Below are 26,790 nucleotides of genomic sequence, written 5' to 3' on the forward strand. Positions count from 1 at the left end.
TCATGAAGCAACTTCTGTACCTCTGGAGGACAAAAGAAAGCCCACTCTGAAGAGCTGTTGAGAGGCATCAACTGCCAACTATGGCCATGGGGACTTAAGGAACATTCCTTGTCACGTAAATGACCAAGCTTAGGTCCCACAATCATCAGTCAAGAGGATGCCCCTTGGGGAATGAGAAGGAAGCCCTGGAAGAAGTGCTTCTGCAGGCTGGAGTCCATTTTCCACAACAATGTTCAACATCTGGAGACGCTGCTTACTAAGAAGTGGACAGCAAGCTTCTCCTTGCATCAGAGATGCAGACCAGGCCAGAGACACTCCAACTGAGGACAGAAGAAATGATACATCACACAATAAGCCAGAGTCTCGTGGAGTTCTGTGCTCCTCGATGTGAGTGTGTCCTCTTCCATCCAAGTGAGTGAGGAGAGCTAGAACAGCCTGGGCCCTTGGAGCTTCAGGAGCCAGAGAGTGAAGCAGGTGCTACTGAACTGATCTGATGTCAGAGATCAACTATGTGCTGCCACATCTAAGAAAAGTCCCAATTCCAACTTCTAAGTCAAGTCACAGAGCATCCTATCCACTGAAACATTTTTTAGTAAAATAAAATATAATTTAATTATACAATTTTGATTTCATTTTGTTTTAGGAAGCTCACATTATTTTGATTTTTATTACAATTCCGTGGTTTTTTACTATATTCACAATGTTGTAAAACATCACTGCTATCTAATTTTTAGGACATTTTCATCACCCCCAAAACAAACCCTGTCATCATTAGCAGTCATTTCCCATCCTCCCCTCCCTCTCAGTCCCTGGCATCCACTAATGTGCTTTCTATCTCTATCGATTTGCCTATTCTCAATATTTTATATAAAAGGAATCATACAATGTGGTTTTTTGTGTCTGGCTTCTTTCACTTAGTATGTTTTCAAGGTTCATCCATGTTGTAGCATGTATCAATACTCCATTCTTTTTCACCACTGAGTAATATTCTATTGCATGGATAGACCACATTTTATTTATCCATTCATCAGCTGATGGACGCTTGGGTTGTTTCCGCTTTTTGGCTATTAGGAATGCTGCTGCTGTAAAGTTGGGTGTACAAGTTTTGTGTGTAAATATATTTCTTCAATTCTCTTAGGTATATACTTAGGAGTAGAACTGCTGGGTTAACTTGTTGAAGAACTGCCAAATTGTTTTCCAGAATGGCTGCACTATTTTACATTCCCATCAGCAATGTAGGAGGGTTCCAATTTCTCTACATCTTCATCAACACTTTTATTCTGTCCTTTTGATTATAGCCACCCTAGTGGGAGTTCACATTTTTTGCATGAAATATCAAGAAACATAATTCTTTGTAGACTATTTTCCTAATCTACAAGAAAAATCAATTTCCAATGCAATAAACTAAATTTTAGGTGCAGGGAAAGGGTTAATAGCTGATATTAGAGTCTCAAAGAGGTCTGACGCCCAAAACTCTTAAAGAACACTAGTCTGGATGGCCCCTCATTGTCCTTGGGCTCTGACATCCTGCAGGTCAGAAAGCAGTTGGAGCCTCCCTGTGGACCAATGCATTTCGACCTCTTGTCTTGGGAGTGTGAGACATAAAGCTGGAGAACACAGGGCACAGGGCGTCCTTGCTTCCAAAGCGCTGAGAGAACTTCATTCTCTCTCCACCAGCCACAGCCATACTCAGAAGGAGTCGTCACTGGGGTGATGTGACACACAGGTGGTAGGCCGCACCTATGTGGGTGGCCCAAGAACACCAGCCATCTTCCCCCAACCTTGAGCCCTACTTCCCCATGATGTGTCAGGACTCTAGAGATATCTTGAGTGCTTGTGCTGACAGGACCAGCCACGTACCTTCAGCCCTGCTCACCATCCCCTTACCTCTCAGAGGTTTCGAGGGACAAGCTGGCTTTCTCCTCCTTGTGATCACTGCCACTGCCTGACCGGTGCAGGCTCCGGCGCGAGTGTTTGCGCCGAGGTTGCTCCCGCTCTGGTGTATCATCCTGCTCCATGGTCTCACTTTCCACATAAGGGTAGGCCACCAAGTTGATGTAACCATCACTGTCCCCCTCAAAACAGACAGATACCACACCTGTTGAAAAAAGAAAGCCAGTCAACAAATGTCTACACAGCCTGGGTCCAAGCAGCACAGACTGCTGGCACTTGCTGTCCTACAGCACACAGATGTCACCTGCCCTGAACCAACTGTAGATCAGTGTAGGAACAGTGACCAGCAGACATCTTTCCAGAAGACAGCTGACCACTCACTCCTCCTCTAAGTCTGCTACTTACCTCTGATCTTGGATAAATCTATATTTATTCTCCACTCTCTCATCTAGCCCCCTCACTTTCAATTATTGACTTCTGTACCTTTCAAAAGAACTGTGTTCTGTGAAGGTGACATCCACACCTGACATAATTTAACCCTCTACTTATTTAACTGCTCTACGATGCTGCCATTTCCTGTCTGGTCCTCCTCTAGATCTGGTTTCCTTCTGAATGACAGTGTCACCTAGAGAGACATCAAGACTGCCCCCTCTAAGTCAGTCCCAAAAACATGTCTTCCGTCTACATTGAGTATTAGGCTACTCTAACCTCACCAGACAGAACTCCTACCTCACCAAACCACCGGCATTCCTAAGTTGAGACACCTTTCTATTTTCCATGCTGCACTCATGCAAAACAGTCTGTTGTGCCCATTTTTTTTTAATAGGTTCATTTTATTTATTTATTTATTTATTTTTTCCCCCAAAGCCCCAGTAGACAGTTGCATGTCATAGCTGCACGTCCCTCTAGTTGCTGTATGTGGAACGCGGCCCCAGCATGGCCGGAGAAGCAGTGAGCCTGTATGCACCCGGGATCCGAACCCGGGCCGCCAGCAGCGGAGCGCGCGCACTTAACCGCTAAGCCATGGGGCCAGCCCTGTTGTGCCCATTTTTATCAGTTCTTCTGGATCATTACCAAAGGAGTTAAAACACAATACCTAGAAACCTAACTCAAGGAGGAGGTTTTTTTTTAAAAAAAAAAAAAAAAAAAAGGTCCAGGCTGCCCTTCATCTAAATTCCACATCCAATCTTCCGTCAGCTACATTTCTCCTTTTACACTCTTGGTGTGCAAACCTGGCTCTATATTGTGAAAATCAGTGAGAAGCATTTATAAATAGGTCAACGTGCCAGACAAAGAATATCCTTCTCTTATGCCCATTTCTTTCTCCAGGTGGACACTGCCCCAATCCCTGGGCCCTTTTAGAAAAAAAAAAAGTCCTTAAAACATCAAGTTGAAATGGATTCTCGGCCAGCCCCAGTGGCCTAGTGGTTAAGTTTGGTGCACTCCACTTCAGTGGCCCGAGTTTGGTTCCCGGGCATGGACCTAGACCACTCGTCTGTGGCCATGCTGTGGTGGCGGCTCACATACCAAAAGAGGAAGATTGGCAGCAGATGTTAGCTCAGGGTGAATCTTCCTCAGCAAAAAAAAAAAAAGAAGAAGAAAAAGAAATGGATTCTTTTTTATTACATTGCTTAAAAGTATGCCTCATTTTAGTGGGCTTCACATCTGTACCCTGGCTTTCTTACATAGACTGCTGCCTCTCCGGCAGGTTTTCATCTTTGTAAATTCTTCTGTCTTTACCAGAGCCTCAATTCGGTTCAAGTTGGTCTACAATCTTCTCTGTCTCATGGGCTCCCCCTCATGCTCTGATCCTTGGAGTGTCCTCCAAGGCCTGCCACATGCTGGGCCCCTCCCTGCTGTAGCTGACCAGAGTGAGAGTCATCCCTTCTGCAATCCTCTACTTTTCCTCTCTCTTGGTTTACTCCTTATTTCAATGGAATACACCTTGAAGTAACTTTCTAAGAAAGGGTGGCCAGGAGGTCAATTTTCTGAGTCCTTTGCAGGACTTTATTCTGCTCCAACACTTGATTGATAGTTTGGCTGAAGATAGAATTCTATGTTGTCTACAAATACAGATTTACTTCTTCCTTTCCAATCTGGATGCTTTTTTTTTTTTTTTTGTGAGGAAGATCAGCCCTGGGCTGACATCCATGCCAATCCTCCTCTTTTTGCTGAGGAAGACTGGCCCTGGGCTAATATCCGTGCCCATCTTCCTCCACTTTATGTGGGACACCGCCACAGCATGGCCTGACAAGTGGTGCATTGGTGCACACCCAGGATCCGAACCCGGGCCACCAGCAGCGGAGCGTGCACACTTAACCGCTATGACACAGGGCCGGCCCCCTGGATGCTTTTTATTTCATTTTCTTGCCTAACTGCACTGCCCAGAATCTCCAGTAAAACAAAGAGAAGAGCATGGACATCCTCGTCTCACTCCTAATCTTAAGAGGGAAAGCAACTGTTTCATCGTTATGTTTGATGTTAACTGTAGGTTTTTCATGGATGCCCTGTATCAGGTTGAGGAACTTTCCTTCTATTCCTAGTTTGCTGAGAGTTTTGTTGTTGTTGTTTTGTCAAAATGGATGCTGGATACTGTCAAAGGCTTTTTCTGCATCTATTGAGATAATCATGGTTTTTCTTTTTTTAGTTTATTAATAAGGCAAATTACATTAACTTTTGAATGTTAAACCTACCCTGTATTACTTAGATAAATCCTACTTCATCATGATGTATTATCCTTTTAATCTATTGTTGGATTCAACCTGCTAAAATTTTTTACATCTAGGTTCAGCAGGAACATTTATTTTCTTGCAATGGCCTTATAAAATGAGTTGGGATGTATTCTCTCTTCAATTTCTGGAAGAGTTTGTGTAGAACTGGTAGTATTTCGTTCTTAAATATTTGGTAGAATTCACCAGTGAAGGCGTGTGGGCATTTCACGGCGTTTCACGCTGTGTGGGCATGGAGTTTTCTTTGCTGGAATGCTTTAAACTCCAATTTTAATTTAATAGATAGGGCTATTCAGACTATCCATTTCTTCTTGACTGAGTTTTCATAGTTTGCGTCTTTCAAGAAATTGCCTATTTCATCTGAGTTGTAGAATTTATTGGCATAAAGTCATTCATAATATTCTTTTATCTTTTAAATATCAGTAGAATCTGTAGTGATGACACATCTACCATTTCTGATACTGGAAACTTATGACTTTTTTTTCCTGATCAGTCTGGCTAGAGATTTATCAATTTTTTTTCTTTTCTTTTTCTTTCTTTCTTTCTTTTTTTTTTTTTTTTGCTGAGGAAGATTGGCTCTGAGCTAACATCTGTGCGCATCTTCCTCTATTTTGTATATGGGACACCACCACAGCATGCCTTAATAAGTTAATAAGTGGTGTATAAGTCTGCACCCGGGATTTGAACCTGCAAACCCCAGGCTGCCAAAGTGAAGCGCGAACTTAACCACTACGCCACCAAGCTGGCACCAAGATTTATCAATCTTATGATTCTTCTCAAAGAATCAGCCATTGCTTTAGGTTTCATTGATTTTCTTTATTTTCATTCTCTTGTTGTCTTTTTCTTATTGATTTACACAAATTTTTATATATGCGTGTATGTGCGTGTATATATACACGCACATACACGCATATATAGTCATTCTAGAAACTAATCCTTGGTCAGTTATATGGTGTTGTAAATATCTTTATCTCTTCATTTTCTTTAAAGGTGTACTTTGATAAACATAAGTTTTTTATTTTATATAGTCAAATATATTGTTCTCTCCTTTTACAATTAACTCTTTCTCTTTTGTCTTGCAGGGCCATCTAAAGCTATACTGGAAACCTTTCATTCTCTGCAGGCACACACCACTGAGTACCCTGGTATACCACTGGCAGACACAGAACATCATACCTGATCAGGGGACAAATGGCTATGCTGTGGGAAGGGCAGGAAGAAGCTCTCTCTAAGAATAGATGAGATTTGGTAATTAAATGAGCCATGCAATCTACTACTAGTTTAAGAGAAAAATATGTTTGATCCTGACATTTTTTTACCCATTACTCACAAGTTGGTAGAATGCAGGGCAGAAAATGAAAATCAATGGTCTTTTAACTCATTCGATATAAGCCCTAATTTTCTTGGCATTTGGAAGGCTGGTTTAAACAGACACAGATTACATTTGGGTGGAGGTTTTGTTATTTTTTCATAATACATTTTTTATTTACTTTTCCAAATTGTGGTAAAAAATATGTAAGATAAATTTGTCATTTTAACCATTTTTGTTTGCTGTTTGTTTGTTTTGGGGTTTTTTGGTGTGTTTTTTTTTTTTTTGGTGAGGAAGATTGGCCCTGAGCTAACATCCACGCCAATCTTCCTCTTTTTGCTTGAGGAAGATTGTCCCTGAGCTAACATCCAGGCCAATCTTCCTCTATTTTGTGTATGCGACGCTGCCACAGCATGGCTTGACGAGTAGTGTGTAGGTAGGTCCACCCCCAGGATCCAAACCCTTGAACCCCAGGCCGCCGAAGTAGAGCACGCAAACTTAACCACTACGCCACTGGGCTGGCCCATCATTTTAACCATTTTTAAATGTACAATTCAGTGGTATTAAGTACATTCACACTGTTGTATAACCATTATCACCATCTGTTTCCAGAACCTTTTCATCACCTCAAACAAAAATTCTGTACCCATTAAATAATAACTCCCCATTTCCCCCTCACCTGAACCCCTGGTTACCTCTAATCTACTTTCTGTCTCTACAAATTTGCCTGTTGTAAATATTTCATACTAAGTGAAATCATGTAATTTTTGTCCTTTTGTGTCTGGCTTATTTCACATAGCATAATGTTTTCAAGGTTCATCCACATTGTACGGTATATCAGAACGACATTTCTTTTTATGGCTGAATACTATTCCATTGTAAATATATATACCACATTTTGTCTATCCATTCATCTGTTGATGGACACTTGGGTTGTTTCCATCTTTTGGCTATTGTGAATAATGCTTCTGTGACTATTAGCTTACAAGTATCTGTTTGAGTTCCTGTTTTTAGTTCTTTTGAATATACACCTAGGAGTGGAATTGCTGGATCCTATGGTGATTCTATGTTTTAACTTTTTGAGAAACTGCCAGACTGTTTTCTATAGTGGCTGTACCATTTGACAGTCATACCAGCAACGTTCCTACTTCTCCACATCCTTGCCACCACTTGTTCTTTTCTTTTGCTTTCTTTCTTTTTTTTTAAAATAGCTATCCTAGTGGGTGTGACGTGGTATCTCATTGTGGTTTTGATTTGCATTTCCCTAATGACTAATGATGTTCAGCATCTTTTCATGTGCTTATTAACCATTTGTGTATCTTTTCTGAAGAAACGTATACTCAAGTCCTTTGACCATTTTTTTTAAATACATATACTTTTTTTTTCATTTTATTTATTTATTTATTTCCCCCAAAGCCCCAGTAGATAGTTGTATGTCATAGCTGCACATCCTTCTAGTTGCTGTATGTAGGACACGGCCTCAGCATGGCTGGAGAAGCGGTGCGTCGGTGCGCGCCCGGGATCCGAACCCGGGCTGCCAGCAGCGGAGCGCAAGCACCCAACCACTAAGCCACGGGGCCGGCCCTGACCATTTTTGAATTGGGTTGTTTCTTAACTCTTAATTGGCAAAAGAGGTGAGCCAGTTCTTAGAATGCAAACTTTTTTTTTTTTTTTTTAACCTCAGGGCTTTTGCTTCTGCTTGGAATGTTCTTTCCATTGCCCTTTGCCCATAGCTGCTCCTCATCCCTTAGTCCTTCATGCCTCCCCTGACACTCCTTCCTTGATCATCCTATATCAAATGTTCTGTTCTGGAAGCCTTATTATTTTCAATTACAGAATTTTAATTAGTTTCTTGATAGCACTTATCACAATCTATAATTGTTTCGTCTATATGTTTGTTTACTCTTGTTTCTTACATTACCATGTATGCTCCTTGAAGGCATAGACCTTTTTGTCTTTTACACTAATGAGCACAGGGGCTGGCATCTAGTAGATGCTCAATAAATACCTGATAAATGAACAAGGCAAAGATGTCCGTAAGGATACAGAAGCCTAGAATTTCACATTTAGTGCTACAAGCAGTAACATGTGATGACTGCAGCTGGTCACAGTAAATAAAAGAAAATCCCTCTCTAAACCTACTGCCAAAATATAGAATATTATTGGCATTTTTCCTTAGCTTGGTCGAGTTTTAAAAACACCTGTGCTTCTGGCAATAAAGATATATCTAAGTATATGTGCATTAGTATTTATACATGTATTGTCTAGACCTGTCTGCTAAAGGGTCCTAAAAGCAATGATATTCCAGTAGCAATCAGTACATCTAGTACCAAGATCTTGGTTTTTCTAAATACCATTTCTACAATAAAAGGAAGCAGAGCTCTAGGAGAAATGGTTGGTTCCTGAATTAGAGAAAGAAAAATACAAGATGAGCCTGGAGCATCTTGTGATAACCAAATGTAAAGAAGTAGTCAAAAATGACACTGGTATACGTCAAAAGTACACAAGAGCCAATGTAAAGGAGTCCCAGTGGTCAAATCTAGAATAATTTGAGGAATAAAATATCCCTAAGTCCATAGTGATAGACTAACGGGTGAGAAGGGACAAATCTTCCCTATAGAATTGTACTCCCTTTAAATTAATAAATATAGAAGTAATGATGGAAACAGAAGTAACCATAAGGCATGCAACACAGTAATAATTGTTGCCAGCAAGAACCATAGATGGATTCTAAAATCAGTAGGCTAAAAAACGATAAGAAGCAGGATATTTAGAGAGTCTCAAAATATCTCCCCATAAGATATTCATTAATTACAATGGGAAAAGTAATAGCTTTACAGTGGAGAAGCCTGGCAGACATCACCTTAACCAAGTGATCAAAGTTAAATCACTAGTAACAAGATCTGTACCCCTCCTGACATGATGAACTGAGGACACAGGATCATTTCTATTGCCCAAAATATATAACCTCAATCTAATCATGAGGAAATAAAACACAAATCCAAATTTAGGGACATTCTACAAAACAACTGCTAGTACTTTTCAAAAGTGTCGAGGTCATGAAAGACAAAGACGACTGAGAAACTGCCCCCGACTGGAAGAGACTAAGGAGGACTAAATGCAACGTGAAATCCTGGACCAGAAAAAGGACATAACCAGGAAAACTGCCAAAATTTGAAGAAGGTGTACAGATTAGTTAATAGTATTATATCAATGCTTATTTCCTGGTTTTGGAAATTATAAATTGTACCATGGTTATGTTTTTCTGTTAATTTTTTTGATATGACACTTTTATTGATTCTAGACAACTGGCGTAAACAAATACTGATTTTAATATAAATCCATTTACCAACAATAGGCATGAAACACCATTCTTAAAATCTAAACCCTTTAAGAATCAGTTACTGAAATTCACTTAAGGAGCTTGAGAGCAGTGTTAAATGGGGTCAGGTTTTCACAGGCCCTCATCCACCTCTGCACAGTGGGTGGCACCATTACACTGCAGCTTCCCATCTGCTGGAGCACAGATTCCAGCACAACGTCTGCCACAGTGAGTTCCTTTCCAACAAACCAGGGGCTCTTCCCAAGAGCAGAGTTCATGGAGTGAAACACAGTGGTTTTTCCTTTACTATTTCCCTCTTTTAGCTGAAAAATCGCTATCTACCCCACTATCTATGAGGGTTAAATTTCCAGCCTTATGCTTTTGGCCAGAGAGAACAAAAAATGTGCAGTGTTCCCTTCTCCTTCAACAGGACACATTGTTTGGACACTGAACTTCACTTGTGTCTTTGGTACATTCTTCTAAATTAGAGTAAAACCCAGCTGACATTCAATGATGGGGCTATTTTTCAGTCTGTTCGCCAAAGCACTAGAAAAGGTTTTCTGGTGACTGCTGAATGTGTGTGAACGGTGGATAGGACCTTGTAGTGGTCACAGAGCAGCTGGCACAGCACAAGCAGGGAGAGGGGAGGCGGGGTTTGCGTTGATCACAATCTTTCAGTGTCCTGTAATCCTTTCCAAGCACTGAGTTTACATCCTATGCATTGGTCAAAAAAAGCAGGGGGCTCATCAAGATTGGATTATGTTAGTTAAATCCAAGCCCACACCTGGCATCTGAATCATCTTGGAGAGACCATCTACTGCAGCTTTCAATTCATACAGATATTTCAAAATATCATCTTGGCAGAACTCTAGAGCTTGAAGAGATGGGTCAGACTCTTCCTGCACATGGCCTACATCCGGCGCGGGGCTGCCAGTCCTGCCACGCATGCTAGGGAGCCAGTACATGCCGGTGGGAAGCTCTACAGAGAGAGATGCATGACCCTGTGATAGGGCTTTATCTGGTACACTGGCATCGTGGGAGCATTAGAGGAAGCTGGATATATGGGAACTCTATTATTTTTGTAACTTTTCTGTAATTTTAAATTTATTTCAAAATAAAAAAACCCTATGCTGTCAGTCTTTGAATTGGACCAATAATATTTTCCATTTTCTTTGAATAAATTGGGCTTCATTTGACTTAAAAAGAAGGGATCAAAAAAAGAAGGGATCAATTTTAGTTTAACTGTATTGTATTTTTGAGAAAGTATATTTATTTTTCCCTTGTGAAAATGCAGCCTGAGGAAAGAAAATCAAGTAGATACTAAGGATATGCTATGGCTTTTAAAGACTTCAGTTCCCCAGTCTGAGAGAAGGTTGAGAGAGAAAGTGAACCAATGCTATGACTGACAATCCTCCCCTGGGAGGCACCTTGAGATTCTAACTTGTCCCAATTCTAGTGGTTGTGCTTTAGAAAACATTTCTCTGGAGCCAGGGCTCAACTTCCTTTGAAGTGATTTTTTTCCTTAGCATCAGAAGGACTCTATGAGCAAACAGGGCCTGTAGTTCTCTTTCTGGTTTTGACATATTTATAGCAAAAGGTTTGGCCATGGATGTGTCAAGTGTGGAGGAGTAGGTGGCTGAAGCTGCATTTATACACCATTTGCAACTGTTGTTTCTTAGCCACTTAGAGATGGCAGTGTGTTCCAGTCTGCGTTCTCTTCAGTTTTGTAGCCTTAGAATAGTTATTCCTCCAAATTCAACATTCTTCTGACTCTGTTTTGAGAGCAAACAAACTATCCAATTCTAAACCACACAAAGGACTTGAATAGACATTTCTCCAGAGAGGACATACAAATGGCCAACAGCATATCAACATCATTAGTCATCAACAAAATGCAAGTCAGGGCCAGCCCCCATGGCCTAGTGGTTACATTCAGCGTGCTCTGCTTTGGCAGTCCAGGTTTGGTTCCTGGGCACGGACCTACACCACTTGTCTGTCAATGGCCATGCTGTGGTGGCAGCTCACATACAAAAAGAGAAAGATTGGCAGCGGATGTTAACTCAGAGGGAATCTTCCTCAGCAGAAAAAAAGAAAAAGAAAATGCAAACCAAAACCACAATGAGATACCACTTCACACCCACTAGGGTGGCTATAATAATTTTTTTTTTAATGGAAAATAAGTGTTGGCAAGGATGAGGAGAAATAGGAACATTGCTGGTATGACTGTCAAATGGTACAGCCACTATAGAAAACAGTCTGGCAGTTTCTCAAAAAGTTAAACACAGAATCACCATAGGATCCAGCAATTCCAGTCTTAGGTATATACCCAAAAGAACTAAAAACAGGAACTCAAACAGATACTTGTAAGCTAATAGTCAAAGAAGCATTATTCACAATAGCCAAAAGATGGAAACAACCCAAATGTCCATCAACAGATGAATGGATAGACAAAATGTGGTATATATTTACAATGGAATAGTATTCAGCCATAAAAAGAAATGTCGTTCTGATATACCGTACAACGTGGATGAATCTTGAAAACATTATGCTAAGTGAAATAAGACACAAAAGGACAAAAATTACATGATTTCACTTAATATGAAATTTCTACAATAGGCAAATTTGTAGAGACAGAAAGTAGATTAGAGGTAACCAGGGGTTCAGGTGAGGGGGAAATGGGGAGTTATTATTTAATGGGTATAGAGTTTTTGGTTGAGGTGATGAAAAAGTTCTGGAAATAGATAATGATAATGGTATACAATATTGTGAATGTATTTAATGTCACTAAATTATATACTTAAAAATGGTAAATTTTATGTTATGTATATTTTACCACAATTAAAAAAAGGTTAAGGAAACAAAAGTCAATATTGATATGGATTGGTTTTTCTACATTGAGAATCCCCTAAGTAAAGGATAGTGTAAACATGACTGAATTCATACAGCTTTGATAAAGTTAAAAAGCATAACCCACAAAAATATAACTTACACAAGATGGGCAATCATAAAATTGTGTAAACATAGTGACAAAAATCAGATTTTAAAATAAAGTGACAATTCTGGTATATATTCATGAGGTTCTAGTCTATAAAGTTAATTTACATTTTAAAACAGATTATTTTTCTTTCAAAAGTTAGGACCTCCAAGCTCGAGTCCTTCTGTAAGTTTCCTACCAGCAGTTCATTCCCCCAGCACATACAGACATAGCCTCCACAGAGCTTCCTTGCCAGCTGTCTAACCACATTAGCCTGGAAAGCATCCAATTCTTCCTCCTCTGGGACCAGAGAAGTGCTGCCCCCTTCTCTCCTGGATCACCCAGCAAATAGGGGAAACGTCCTTGACAATAGCATTCTCTTCATGAACGGGACTTAATGCCGTGAATTCTTCTTGGGTTTATCTACCAATGAGTTCTAATTTCAAGATCTAAAGACCTCACTGATGCTTTCAGCCTCCAATTTTGCTCAACAAAGTGACTTAGCTGCTTTGAGACAACAGAGACCTATAACCACACCACATGGCCAACAAAACAAGGGAAACAGCTGAGGGCCTACAAGCCCAAGGCTGCTACTCTCTCCAAACTGGCCAGTGACTGACCTTTGTACTCAGGGGTGAACTCCTTCATTTCGGGAGGGAGGGACTCGTAGAAGCGCTGCTCCCGGGAGATGAGAGGCTTGCACACAGTGTGGTCGTCGTAGCGCATCATGCTGCTGTGTCCGCCCACCTGGTGGATGAAGGGCTCCAGGAGGACTCCCCGGTCTCCCGCCCGACTTGCATTCTTGCCATACTGCCCCACTTCCATGGTTTGACAAACACACATTGCGTTGGGGGCCAGCTGCACACTGAGGGCAGAGGATGCAGCACATGGGCCACGAAAAGAGAGCTAGGTAGAAGGTCCTGGCGAGCTGAAAGCCAGTGGTCAGAGTCTGTTCAGCTTATTCTTCTTTCCTAACAGAAAGGAAGAGAGGAAAAGAGGGAATCAAAACACCTGGAGAGCTACAATTTCCTTAGAGTTCACAGAATATCTGCTCCATTAGTAAGAACATGGATTCTGTTTTGTTCCCTGCTACGTGTTCTCCCAGCATATACAACAACACTGCCTGGTACATGAGAGGCAGTTGGTAAATTTTTGTTGAATGATGCAATTTTGGTCTCCTCTGACCATCTTTTTATGCACAGAAGCCCAGATTCTCTTCCTTTCCTAGTTCTCAGATTCCTTCTAAGTTCTCTAAAGGATTTGACTTGAGAGCTATGGTACGTTACAGCCATCAGGAAGGCAATTATCCTTCTTTACTTCACAATCAAAGCTAAGAGTTCAGGGATAAGACAGAAGGCCACATGAATTCATTCTGTTCAGATTTCTCACGATATCCAGTACTGGTAAGGGTCTCTCCCTGACTCAAAGGATTTTTGCCTGAGAAATCAGGTCACATTAGATTCCCAATTTTTCTGCTGAAGGTGCCAAGGACCAGGCAGGGAAAGCCATTCCTTGCTGAGTTGTAGAATCATAAAAAGGTTTTGCTTTTCCCAAAGGAATTCAGGCTTCACAGTTCTTCTACTTTAAATTTATGGTCATCAATTTATGACCATGTCTAGCACCACAGACTCCCTTTCTGCATGACTCTATACCAACCAGTGGAATAAGAAAAGCTCGCTGTACTTAAATACCCTCCTTGAAATGTCAATTTTCTCTCAAGAAAGTTAAAGTAGTGGGCAAGTTTTTTAACACTGAATATATTTTTAAAATTAGGAATTTAGTAGGCAAGATTACATCTGAAAGATCAAGACTAAAAAAGAAAAATAAAATATTTGTAGAGCAGGAATATGGTTTTACCTGCAAGAGATAAACCATTGCTTTTTTTCTGAACCTCACAATTATGGGCAAAATGGGCTATATAAGAACACTGTTGCAAAACTGCAAAATTTTCTTAATCCTAAACTGCCCAGGAAACTATGTTCTATTTCACTGCTATCAACAAAAATAAATTATTCTCCAGTCCCACTCCCCTAAACAGATCAGCACTGCTTTAATGCATACACACTTTTTTGCTTAGCTATCCACCTTCTAGTCCTCCTTCAACATAAGGCAACTCTCTGCCCCAGGGAGTTTTCCCAGACTCCATTCTCTCCAAACATGAGTTCAGTGTACACCTCTATGGCTCCTAAGGTACCCTGTGCCAACTCTATCACAGCAATATTATCACTGTACTGTCATCTATTTACTTGTCTGTCACCACCACCAAACCATTCTCTCTTACATACATCTAGGGTCCAAGGCAGTTCCCAGCACACATTAAGTGCTCAAAAAAGGGCTATTGGAATGAATGAATTAACTCCAGGAAGAAGACCACAGTAAGTAAAACCACAACAATAACGAAAATAAAAGGAATCTCACAGTGGCAGTGCTTAGGGTGGAAAGTGGGGAAGCAATTGTGGAGGGCCTTTTCTCAGGGTTCCTGAGGGTGCCCACTCTGGAAGTGGACTCTAGTTAGCACTGTCATTCAGCTCCTGCCCTGGCTCCACTTCACTCTGGCACTGCCTCTGACTGTGGATGGGATACCAGGAAGGTGCTAAACTTTCTAGCCTGGGTCATTGCATGTCTGGGAAAGGAGAAGGGACAACAGTGCCACATACTCCAGAAGAGTTGGGCACGAGGAGGGTCAAGGAAATGGCCATTCCCTGGACTCTGAGAGATCCATGGCAACCTCTGCAGCCTCCACAGGACTGAAAGGCAGAAGCAGTTCAATCTCCAGTCAGATCTAGACTTTTGATATTTTGTTTCCACATGATGTCTACATAAAGTTATGGTACTGTTTTTGTTTGAAATATTTTCTTAGAAGTAAACATGTAAAACATACCACATTTCTATAACTTTGTTTTGGCATTTCTTTTTAACTAACCTGGAACCTGAAAAGTAGAAGTGCCCAGAACTTTCTCAACCTCTGTGATGCCCTGGCTTAGAAGGTGTGGAGCCTTGGATAAGTCACTTAACTTCAAGTTTCCTCACCTATAAAATGAAGACATGTGCACTGCTAACCGTGCGGGACATGCTGATACAGGCAAAGGACTTGGGCTTGCCTCACCTACTGCTCAGCCTCGGAAGTACTGGAAATAGTGACAGCTCTGACTCTTCTTCACAAACAACCAGAGGTTGCTCCTGAAGTCTGGTGATCACCTAAGGTCCACTGTGAAAACCATGGACTCAGAGGGCTCCACTATTTCCTTGCTAACAGAGTCCCAGTCTTGTTCAGAGAGCCAAACCTCAACAGAATATGAAACTCCATTCCAGCTCAGGGAGAATCTTGAACAGCACCCCCATTCCTATGAGTGGGCTGATTTAGGAAAGAGCATATGACCCTCATCTGCCCAATGAGATATAAAGGGAAGGTGGCCAGGGGTTCTCTGGGAAAAGTTACCTTGCTCTTACAGAACACGAGAAAGGCATCCCTCCTCTTCCTCAGGATATTATTCTATCTGGATATGATATCTGAGACTACTGCAGCCACCTTGTGACCCTAAAAGATACCAGCCTAAAGACAAGGCCAAGATGCTGAGCATGCAGAATAGAAAGATAGAAAAAAATCAGTGTTCCACATGCCGTCACTGAAGTACTGGATATCTTGTCATGTAACAAAAATAAATTTCCCTTTATGCTTTAAGCCAGTTGCATTAGGGTTTTCTATCACTTACAGCCAAAACCATCCGAAATGAAAGGACTGAAATAGTTGCATCAAAATCCCCAGATCTCCAGTTAATACACTTTGCACATAAAGAGGTCAATAAGTGTTTTCTGATGACAACAAGGAAACTTCCAACAACTAAAGAACAAGCCCTTCACTGATGACAAGGGGCACACTCTCCCCAAGCCCCAAAATGAAAAATGTAGCTCTATAATCTTTAAAGTGTCCCTGAAGGCAGGGAATCTGAATTACATCCAGTCCATAGGGCTGATACTAAGATACTAAAAAAGAATCTGACAGACAGAAAATTCTTTCTCTAATAAGTAGGAATGAACTGTCCAAATATCCAAATAATTAGCTTAGAACTGAATCTACTGTGATTCAACAAGAGGCAGACCATAAAAGAAACTTATACTCTTGTCACTTCAGGACCTCACTGATCATTATTATTATTTTTGTGTGTGTGAGGAAGACTGACTCTGAGCTAACAGCCAGTGCCAATCCTCCTCTTTTTGCTGAGGAAGATTAGCCCTGAGCTAACATCTGTGCCCATCTTCCTCTATTTTGTATGGGGGATGCCACCACAGCACGGTTTGATAAGGAGTGCACAGGTCTGTGCCTGGGATCCGAACCTGTGAACCCTGGGCCGCTGAAGCAGAGCAGGCAAACTTAACCACTACGCCACCCCTGATCGTTATTTTTTACAAATGCATCTAAATACAATGGAGTTAATAAATCCTATTTTCCAGAGTGTAACTAACCCTCAAAGATTTTGCAGACTGTCCTCTGCAAATACACTGACGTGATTTCAAAGTACTTGATGCTATTCAAGTCGTCAATAGCTTCTGAAGACTTTTCTAGACTTAAATTAAGGAACTACTATCATAAAGAAAAACTTACAAATTATTTAAAAGCAACAAAGTATCAAAAATAATGTCAGATAACTAAACTCATAAGGGACTCTGGTTTCATTGCCATAGGTTAAACTAACAACAACAAAAACCTCTACCATGTGTTTTGTTTTTTTGTATTATAAATGACTCCAAAGGTTTTCCTGGGGAAAACTTTATAAATGGTACTCTTTTCCCTATGTGGCAATAAACCGAGGTTCCCTATTTGGAATCCTACAATACAGTGGTGTTTCCTATGAGTCTGTTATCTGAAATTCACATTGCTCAAGTACATATGTACAACAAAATCTTTGGCTATGACAACAGTAACAGGATAATTTTTAGATTGAGACTAATAAAAAATACTATTTAAAAAAAAGAACAACTAGACATTGTTCCCTGCAAACATCACAAGAGCTTATTCAGGAAGAGAAAAAGCTTAGATATAATAATCTACATATAATAAAGACCTCACAAGTCTATCTAATCAAATACATTAGGATTTGTGATTTTTTTTTTCTGTAAAAAATCACTTTGGGGGCCGGTCCAGTGGCGCAAGCGGTTAGGTGCGCGCACTCCGCTGCGGTGGCCCAGGGTTCACCAGTTAGAATCTCGGGCGCACACCGACACACCACTTGTCAAGCCATGCTGTGGCGGTGTCCCATATAAAGTAGAGGAAGATGGGCACAGATGTTAACTCAGGGCCAATCTTCCTCAGCAAAAAGAGGAGGATTGGTATCAGATGTTAGCTCAGGGCTGATCTTCCTCACAAAAACAAAAACAAAAACAAAAAATCACTTTGCTTTGTAATTAATTAACACAGCTCGGAGAAAGAAATTCTCCCTTAGTCCTCCAAATATTCTTTGATCCCTTAAGCACAACTGCAATTTCTCATTTTGCAGTTTCTTCATAAGACTTGTCCACTCCTCTTGCGGGGCAGTGAGGGCTCATTATGCAGTTACACCTGTTTCAGACAAGAGCTACAGAAGCACACAGAATCTTCGTTCCTGCGGAACTTCTAAGGCATGTGAATAAGGACAACAGGAACAGAAAGGAATCTAACAGTCTAAAACCATGCCGAGAGACTAGGAAAAAAAGGGAAAGGCTGGCGCATTTCTTGGAGTCATTGCTAAGCTGAACAAGGAGGAATAAACAGCAAAAGACCAATCAAGTACCAAGTTGTTCAAAGTTTCCCAAGTTTCTGTGGGAGAGGTAACTTTACCAAGGCAATATTTTCAAACCCTTTGGTAAAAGTTAGTGTCCCAAATGAGCCTACCTTTGAGCCTCTGGACAGCAATCCAATCACCAGCATCCTCTGCTGAGCACTAACGTACCTGACACTCCACACACAGGACAGAGAACCTCCTCTTCCCCAGTGGTGTGTTAGTCAACTGGGAAGCACCTGAAGAAAAGTGATGCCCAGGTTTATCCTCTGCCCTACTCCAGAATTAACTGCAGTTAAGAAGCCTCTAGAAGATCCCATTACAACCTTGATCTCTCTGTAGGCCATGACTTGACTGCATCTCCCAGTCAAGTGCACCCCGGCTGCTCCTACTGCTGGCTGTCACTGTCAAAGTCTTCTGTAGCTTTTCCCACACCACCATTGCCTTCAGCATCTTCAAACTCATCAGCCCTCCAACCTATTCAGCTGCCAATGCCACCAAGAGGATCATGGTCACCACAGTATTCTGATCATGCAGTGTAACACAGTCACCAGCACGAACGTTCTGCGTATGACAACAGCCATCCTGGGGATCCTCCTGCACAACAAGACCAAATAACCAAATATGATGCAAACCAGTAAGGTAGGAAGTACCTTCTCCTTGTCATGACTAAGGACTTGAGCAACAAGAAGTACTGTCCGAACACAATGGAGAAACCCTCCATAATTTCACCACCTCCCTTAGAGACTATCAATATGGTCAAAGCAACATCTTAATAGATCCCTTTCAGTATACCCAGCAGACCTACTCAGACTTGTACAGTGTAAACCATTAAGATGTGTAAAGTCTAGAGGACAGGGAAAAACTATACTGTCGTTCATCTCCCAGCCCTATGAGAAACTTCTCACATATCAGTGACTACAAACCCAGGTGACAGGAAGGTGCATAATAACCAAGTGTCTCCCTGGGCAGCAAATCGTGACTAACTGTCTAGAAGCACGAGGACAAGCCTACAGTGAGGAAGGCTGTAAGCTCTGGGCAGAGGGGAATCTCAATAGAGACCAATGTTTTACAGTGTTTTTTTCCTGGAGTCTGTCATCTGAGAGCTGTGTCACTACAGAAATCATGGCCAAGTTTTACCTTTCTGTGTAGAATCAGTACAATGTAAATGTGTTCCCAAGTTACCTGTCTTGTCTGCCTTCCAAGGAACAGTCATAAGACTTTCTCTGGAAAAGTGAAATTCCTGTAGATATAGACCTCTGAGCTGGCAAGAGGTGGCTTCCAGGGTATTAAGGAATGAAGGGTGGTGCTTGAGTGTTACAAAATAGCCACTTTAATTCCACTGCTCAGATGTGTCTAGGACAGACCCAAACACCATAGGTGTAGAGGAACTTGTGAGCTGCCAACCCAGTTTCTACAACTGGCTGAAAACTGGAATTTATTAAAAGCTTCTCCAAAAACAAAGAGGCTCCCACTTTCCCCAGTCATCCTGATGGTCCTTTGCTATGACTGACAAACATTCAAAAATAAAAAACAATTGCGATTAGTATTTAAGTTCTATAGCCTAATTCTTTGACATGCAAGTTTGAAGTGTTGGCATGTGCCCAGATTCAAAGTTGAAGGAAAATTGACTATTCTCTTTCCTCTCTATCCCTTTTTGCCCTTGACAGAAGTAGGACATTTCTCTTCTTTGAGGCATTAAAGAGTATTAAAAAGAGATAACTATAAGGAGGAACAGCCTTAGGGTTTTGAGAAGGATTCTTTTATTTTTTTTTTTGTGAGGAAGATCAGCCGTGAGCTAACATCCATGCCAATCCTCCTCTTTATGCTGAGGAAGATCAACCGAGCCTCAGCTAACATCTATTGCCAATCTTCCTCCTTTTTTTCCCTATTTCTCCCCAAAGCCCCAGTAGATAGTTGTATGTTGCAGCTGCACATCCTGCTAGTTGCTGTATGTGGGACACCGCCTCAGCATGGCCGGACAAGCGGTGTGTCGGTGCACGCCCGGGATCCGAACCCGGGCCGCCAGTAGCGGAGTGCGGAACTGCTAAGCCACGGGCCGGCCCCTTGAGAAGGATTCTTAGGAAACTGCCTTAGTCTGTTTGGGCTGCTGTAACAGAATACCACAGACTGGGTGGCTTATAAACAACAGAAATTTACTTTTCACATTTCTGGAGGCTGGGAAGTTCAAGATCAAGGCACGGGCAGATTTGGTGTCTGGTGATTCACTGTGTCCTCACATGGCGGAAAAAGCTCTCTAGGGTCTCCTTTATAAGGGCACTAATCCCATTCGGGTCCACGTTCATGACCTAATCACCTCCCAATGGGGCCCACCTCCAAATACCATCACATTGGGGATTAGGTTTCAACATATGACTTGGGGGGGACACAAACTTCAGTCTATAGCAGAAATCATGATCAGTGTTTTAAGCTCTGCTTCCAGAGTACCTGTTCTCTCTTTTTCTGATGAGACTTTGCCATTTCTATGACGATTTGGTAGGATATTTGGTGAGAAAATCTTGTTTTTGTGAGAAGGACCTTGTACTTTTCCATAGAATAGTTTGCTGCATTGTGAGTATTGGATTGAAATTATTTTTCTTTTCTTTTTTTTTTTTTTGTTTGGTGAGGAAGATTCGCTCTGAACTAACATCTGCTGCCAATCTTCCTCTGTTTTTTTTGCTTGAGGAAGATTAGCCCCAAGCTAACATCTGTGCCAATCTTCCTCTATTTTGTATGTGGGTCACCGCCACAGCATGGTTTGACGAGTGGTGCAGGTCCACACCCAGGATCCGAACCCACGAACCTGGGCCACTGAAGCAGAGCACGCTGGACTTAACCACTACACCACAGGGCGGGCCCCTGAAATTATTTCACTTTTAAATGTTTTAAAATAAGAAAATTCCCATTGGGAAAGCCTGATACATTTCAGCATTTTGTAGTAAACCTCCTCTCTAATGAACTAATCTTGAAAAATGGAAATGAATCAAGAATATTATCTAATATTTATGCATTAGAGCAGATAAGACCACTGTGTTTTGATTACCGTGTCTGTTTTTATTGGGTTGTTTGCATTAGGGTCTGAATCAGGTCCTAGGGGACGGGGGAAAAGTAGAGCACCAAGCAAGGCTTTGGTTTGCCAAAACAGATACTTTGGACAAGATTAAGTTTTAGGTTCTGGCAAAATCATATCGTGATTAAAATTACATGACCCAGTAGATAAGTCCTATGCCCTAAATACATGACATGGTTTTAATCCTTTTTGTCTTATCATAAAAAGACTGTGCCCTAACCAAAAGACCAATGGCTTGGCTTGTGAGGTTGTCAGTGATAGCTGCATTTTCTTCCACATTGTCACCAGGCTCACGAGCAGAGCAGAAGCGCAATACTTGAGGAAAAGGAGCAGAGGATATTCTTCACAAATGGGATGCTGGAGTAAGAGGGACTAAAGTAATGGCAATTCCCTACATATATCCTGGTGAATGGTTTGGAGAAGAAATAATGTAGTTTGTTTGAATCAGTTATTTTGGATCATCAGAAGTTTATATTGAAATGGTTAAAATTTTGTCAGCTTATGAATGGACCACTCCCCCAGAGGTCATGGGGTTCCACTGCTCTGCCACCAGCTACAGGAGTCTCTATTTGTCTTTCATTTGCTTTAAAACACTTTGGTTCCACATTTTACTGCATAAAATGGGAAGGAGGCTATTTTTAAAAAGAACTTGCTGAGATTCTGAAGTTGAATTTTTTTACTGGTGAATAGCAACAAATGGAAATAAATTTGCACTGCAAAGATATTAGTTATAATGTTAGGTGACTTTCTGGTTATAGTAACTAACTCCTTGAACATACAACTTAACTCCAAAATGAATTATGTCTATTCAAGTAAAATAAAGTTTCTGATATCCCTGAAATTTGTATATTAATTTGTTGTCCTTTTTCAAAGCAAAAGCTGTTGGTGAGATGAAATGACTATCAGGGTTGTTTTTTTTTTTTTTTTTTGGTTTGTAAATTAATAAGTAGGATATTTGTATAGAAAATTAAAATGGATAAACCATGGTATGTTCATACAATGGAATACTACACAGAAACGAAAAAGAACCAACTACTGCCACACACAACACCGATGAATCTCAGACGCACGATGTAGCAAGAAAGAATCTAAAGGGGCCATGTGGTGTGATTCTATTTATATGAAATTCACAATGATAATGGAGACCACAACAGTGGTTACTCTGGTAAAATACAAATTGCGAAGGGGCACAAAGGTGGAGGTGACACAGATGAATACTATAAATATCCACTGAGCTGTGCGCTCACATTTGTGAACTTTACTGTAAGTTAGAGCTTAATAACAATAAAAAAAAATCAATAGCACTCCCCTATACCAGCAAAAGACAATTAGAAAATGAAAACTGTTTAAATATATCCCATTTACAACAGCAACCAAAACTATAAAGTACCCATAAATCTTTAGAAATTATGCCAGACCTTGGGGCCAGCCTGGTGGCATAGTGGTTAAGTTAACATGCTCTGCTTCAGCGGCCTGGAGTTGGCAGGTTCAGATCCTGGGTGTGAATCTACGCACCACTTGTCAAGTCCTGCTGTGGCAGGCGTCCCACATATAAAGTAGAGGAAGATGGGCACAGATGTTAGCCCAGGGCCAATATTTCTCACCAAAAAGAAAAAGGCTTCTCTCTGCCCCCATGCCACTTGCCAGATTTTGGGGCCGGCCTGGTGGTGTACTGGTTAAGTTTGCGCACTCTGCTTCCGTGGCCCAGGGTTCGCAGGCCCAGATCCCAGGCACAGACCTACGTACCACTTATCAAGCCATGCTGTGGCAGGTGTCCCACATATAAAGTAGAAGAAGATAGGCATGGATGTTAGCTCAGGGCCAATCTTCCTCAGCAAAAAAAAAAAAAAAAAAACAACGAGGATTGGCAACAGATGTTAGCTCAGGGCTAATTTTCCTCACCAAAAAAAAAAATTATGCCAGACCAATAATAAAACTTTACTGAAGGACCTAAAGGAAGACATAAGCACACCATATTTATGTGAGGGAGGGCTTGATATTGAAATGCAATGCAATTTCAATCAAAGTCTCAAAAGAGTTTTCTGAGGACCTTGACCAGCTGACCCTACTCGTACGGAAAAGTAAAGGTCAAATAATGTAGCTAGACAGCAATGTCAAAGAGTAATGAAAGAGGACTTGCCCTCTCACATAGCAAAGCTCTTTATGAAATTATAGCAATTAAGATAGAGTATGAGGGGCCGGCCTGGTGACGCAAGCGGTTAAGTGCGCGCACTCCACTGAGGCGGCCCAGGGTTCGCCGGTTCGGATCCCAGGCGCGCACCGACGCAACTCTTGGCAAGCCATGCTGTGGCGGCGTCCCATATAAAGTAGAGGAAGATGGGCATGGATGTTAGCCCAGGGCCAGTCTTCCTCAGCAAAAAAAGAGGAGGATTGGCAGATGTTAGCTCAGGGCTGATCTTCCTCACACACACAAAAAAAAAATTAAAAAAAAAAAGATAGAGTATGATATTTTGCAAAGAGAGGCAAAGAGATCAACAAAACAGAATAAAGATCTTAGGAACAGACAACTGACATGGGAGTGGTGTATGTAACTGAAGTAGTATTTAAATACCCATTTAATCAACTGGGAAAAGATGATCTATGTCATAAACAGGAATAGCTAGAATAACAATCTACATACAGATAAAATTCTATCCTTACCTCCAACAATACTCCAAAATAAATTCCTAACATACTAAGCTCTAAAAGTGCAAAATAAACTTTAAGGTAATTAGAAAAAAATTTAAATGACTTTTGACAATAGATTAGGGAAAATTCCATAAATAAGACACAAATGCACAAACCACAATGGGAAGCATTGATGAATAAGACCATATTAAAATTTTTAACAGCTTTTATTGAGGTATAATTTACATACCATAAAATTTACGCATTTTAAGTGTACAGTGCAATGATTTTTTAGTAAATTTACAGAGTTGTACCACAATCCCCACAATTCAATTTTAAAATATTTCTATCACCCCAAAAGATCCCTTATGCCCACTTGCAATCCCCTCATTCCCACTCCCCAGGCACATTAAAATTATTTTTTGTGTAAGCGAAGATAAAAGTCAGACAGACTACTAGATAGTATTCGCAATGTTTATAATTAGCAAAAAAATTAGTAAACAATATATGAAGAACTATAAATAAAAATGGGGAAAAACCCAGAAAATGGAAAAAAGAGGAGGTTCAGATGGTTAATAAACATGTGGAAAGATGCCCCCCTCAAAAGTATTGGGGAAATGCAAATTAAAACAGGAAACCTAGGGGGCCGGCCCCATGGCTTAGCGATTAAGTGCGCGCGCTCCGCTACTGGCAGCCTGGGTTCGGATCCCGGGCGCGCACCGACGCACCGCTTGTCCCGCCATGCTGAGGCGGCATCCCACATACAGCAACTAGCAGGATGTGCAACGTAACATACAGCCATCTGCTGGGGCTTTGGGGAGAAAAAGGGGAAAAAAAAAAATAAAACAGGAAACCATTTCATTCCTATAAAACTGGCAAAAAATTAAAGTCTGAACATACCAAGCATTGGCCAGCCAGGGAGAAATGGGGTCATCTCCTATTCTGTTGATGGCAACCCAAAACCAAAGATGTGCACCCTTCATAACCCAGCACATGCCCAAGATGGCAGGTTCAAGGATGTTCACTGCAGCATTGTTGTAACATAAAAATGAGAAACCATCTAAATGGGGAAATGGATAAATGAATGGGTATATTAATAAATTGTACAGTATTGAACTAATGATCTACGTATATAGACTGTGTTAGATTCATCTGACATGAATACATTTCAAAACCAAAAACTGGAAAAAGCAAGTTTGGAAATGATATTTCTAGCATGATGCCACTGAAAATTTTTAATATGTAAAACAATACTAGATTATACATGAATTTATGAATACATATATGTATTCACAAAAACAATGACATGGAATGCAAAGATGTGCACCAACTTTAGAAGAGGAAACGAAAGGCAGGGACTGGTATCTAGGAAGAAAAGGGAACTTCAGCTTTATCTATAATTTTTTTTATTTCTTTTTAAAAAGTTTGAAAACAAATATGGTAAAATGTTAACATTTTTAAATCTGTGTCAAGTACATTAGTACTGTATTATTCTCTGAATTTATGTTTCATTAAAAAACAAAAAGGCTTCATAGTGCTGAAAGCCTGATGCCAATAGAGTAAACGATAGGAGAAGCATATACTAGCAATGGTTCCAAAGTGGGATATGAATACCATCACAATCCCCTGGAAGTAGGAAGAAAATATGAGAGCTCCTTGATCTGTTTTCTTTGCTTGGCCTTCAAGCACCACACTCTCCTCATCTTCCTGTTACTCAGTCTACTCTGCTTTTTCTACCTCTTCTGCCCAGCCTCTTAACATTGGAGGCCTCTGGGATCAGTCCTTGGTCCCTCTCTTGCCCAGCTACATTTTCAGTTCAGTCCTCTCTTTCAGACAGCAAAGGCATATATCCAACTGCCTATTTGATCTAGGAAGTCCAAATTTAACATGGCCAAAACAGAACCCAACTCCTTCACCTCCCAAAAAAACCTACCTGCAGTCTTCCCCACCCTCAACTCCATTTTTACAACTGCTCTCATCAAAAACCTGGCAGTCATTCTTGATTCCTCTCTTTCTCTCAAACCCCATATCATGTAATCCTACTGACTCTACCTTCAGAACATATCCAGATCCAAACATTTCTCAATACCTCTAATGCTACTGCCCTGGTGTGATCTCAACATCTCTCACCTCCTAACTGGTGTCCCTGCTTCTATCACGGCATTCCTGCAGTCTGTTCTCAATGCAGCAGCCACAGTAACTCTTAAATTGAGAGTCAGAACATGTGACTTCTCTGTTCAAAATCCTGCAGTGGCTCCCATCTCACCCAGAGTAGAAGTCCAACTCCTTACTATAGCCTACACCATCCCACAAGATCTATTCCTCCTCACTCCCATTTTCTCCCTGCTCTAATTTCCTACCCCTCTCTCCATGCATATTACCTCACTCTAGTCATATGGGCTAGACACACAGGCATATTCCCACTTCAGGGTCTTTGCATCAGCCATTCACACTGCCTGGACCATTCTTCCCCCAGATATCCACATGGCTAACTCCCTCATTTCCTTCAAAAGTCTTTGCTCAAATGTCTCTTTCTCAATGAGGTCTACCTTAACCTCCCTAAATTTAAACTGCAAATCCACCTGCACTCTTCATCCCCCTTAATTTCTGCAGATCTTTCTTTTTCTACTTTTTCTTTTTTTCATGGTACTTAACATCTTTTGACATATTGTATAGTGTATTTATTGATAATGTCTACTGTTTATTATTTTTATCATGATGTCAGCTCCATGAAGGAAAGGCTCTTTGTCTGTTTTGTTCACTACATTTATCCTAAACGCCCGGAGAGGTGTCTGGCACATGGAAGCCACACAATAAAAACAGCTGAATAAATGTATGTATGTATGTATATGATGTATATAACAGATGTGTACAGTAGGATAAGTATGTAACATATGAAAAAATGTTTATGGAGGGACAGGTTCTTTTTTTTTTTTAGGGTTGTAAATCAAAAAAGTTTACAGACTTCTAATCCAGGGCTACCACAACCAGAACAAGGAGGTAACGTGGCTTTACAGAGAACAAAGTATATTGGCCACTAGACAGAATTCCAAATCAACAAATAAAAGAACACAAAATTCTGTGTTTTGACTCTAAAAAGATTTGATTT

General features: G+C 40.9%; 1 protein-coding gene and 1 pseudogene across 5 annotated transcripts in view; both read right to left on the reverse strand.

Annotated features, from left to right (window-relative positions):
* The window catches only part of IP6K1 (inositol hexakisphosphate kinase 1), a 68,333-nt gene that overhangs the window by 10,174 nt on the left and 31,369 nt on the right, over positions 1 to 26,790 (reverse strand). For 2 of the 5 annotated variants that reach the window (XM_058558756.1, XM_058558766.1), the window contains 2 exons: positions 12,848 to 13,198; positions 1,888 to 2,098 (listed from right to left, as the gene is read on the reverse strand). In XM_058558756.1, the coding sequence (XP_058414739.1) occupies positions 1,888 to 2,098; positions 12,848 to 13,070 (434 nt within the window). In that variant the 5' untranslated portion in view covers positions 13,071 to 13,198. Of the gene's footprint in view, positions 1 to 1,887; positions 2,099 to 12,847; positions 13,199 to 18,096; positions 18,221 to 26,790 lie in introns of those variants that run through there. The other 3 variants (XM_058558787.1, XM_058558797.1, XM_058558776.1) reach the window with 2 other exon arrangements.
* On the reverse strand, positions 7,147 to 10,450 carry LOC131416335 (aminoacyl tRNA synthase complex-interacting multifunctional protein 2-like; annotated as a pseudogene).

Source organism: Diceros bicornis, chromosome 2 (assembly GCF_020826845.1).
Source record: "Diceros bicornis minor isolate mBicDic1 chromosome 2, mDicBic1.mat.cur, whole genome shotgun sequence".
NCBI lineage: Eukaryota > Metazoa > Chordata > Mammalia > Perissodactyla > Rhinocerotidae > Diceros > Diceros bicornis.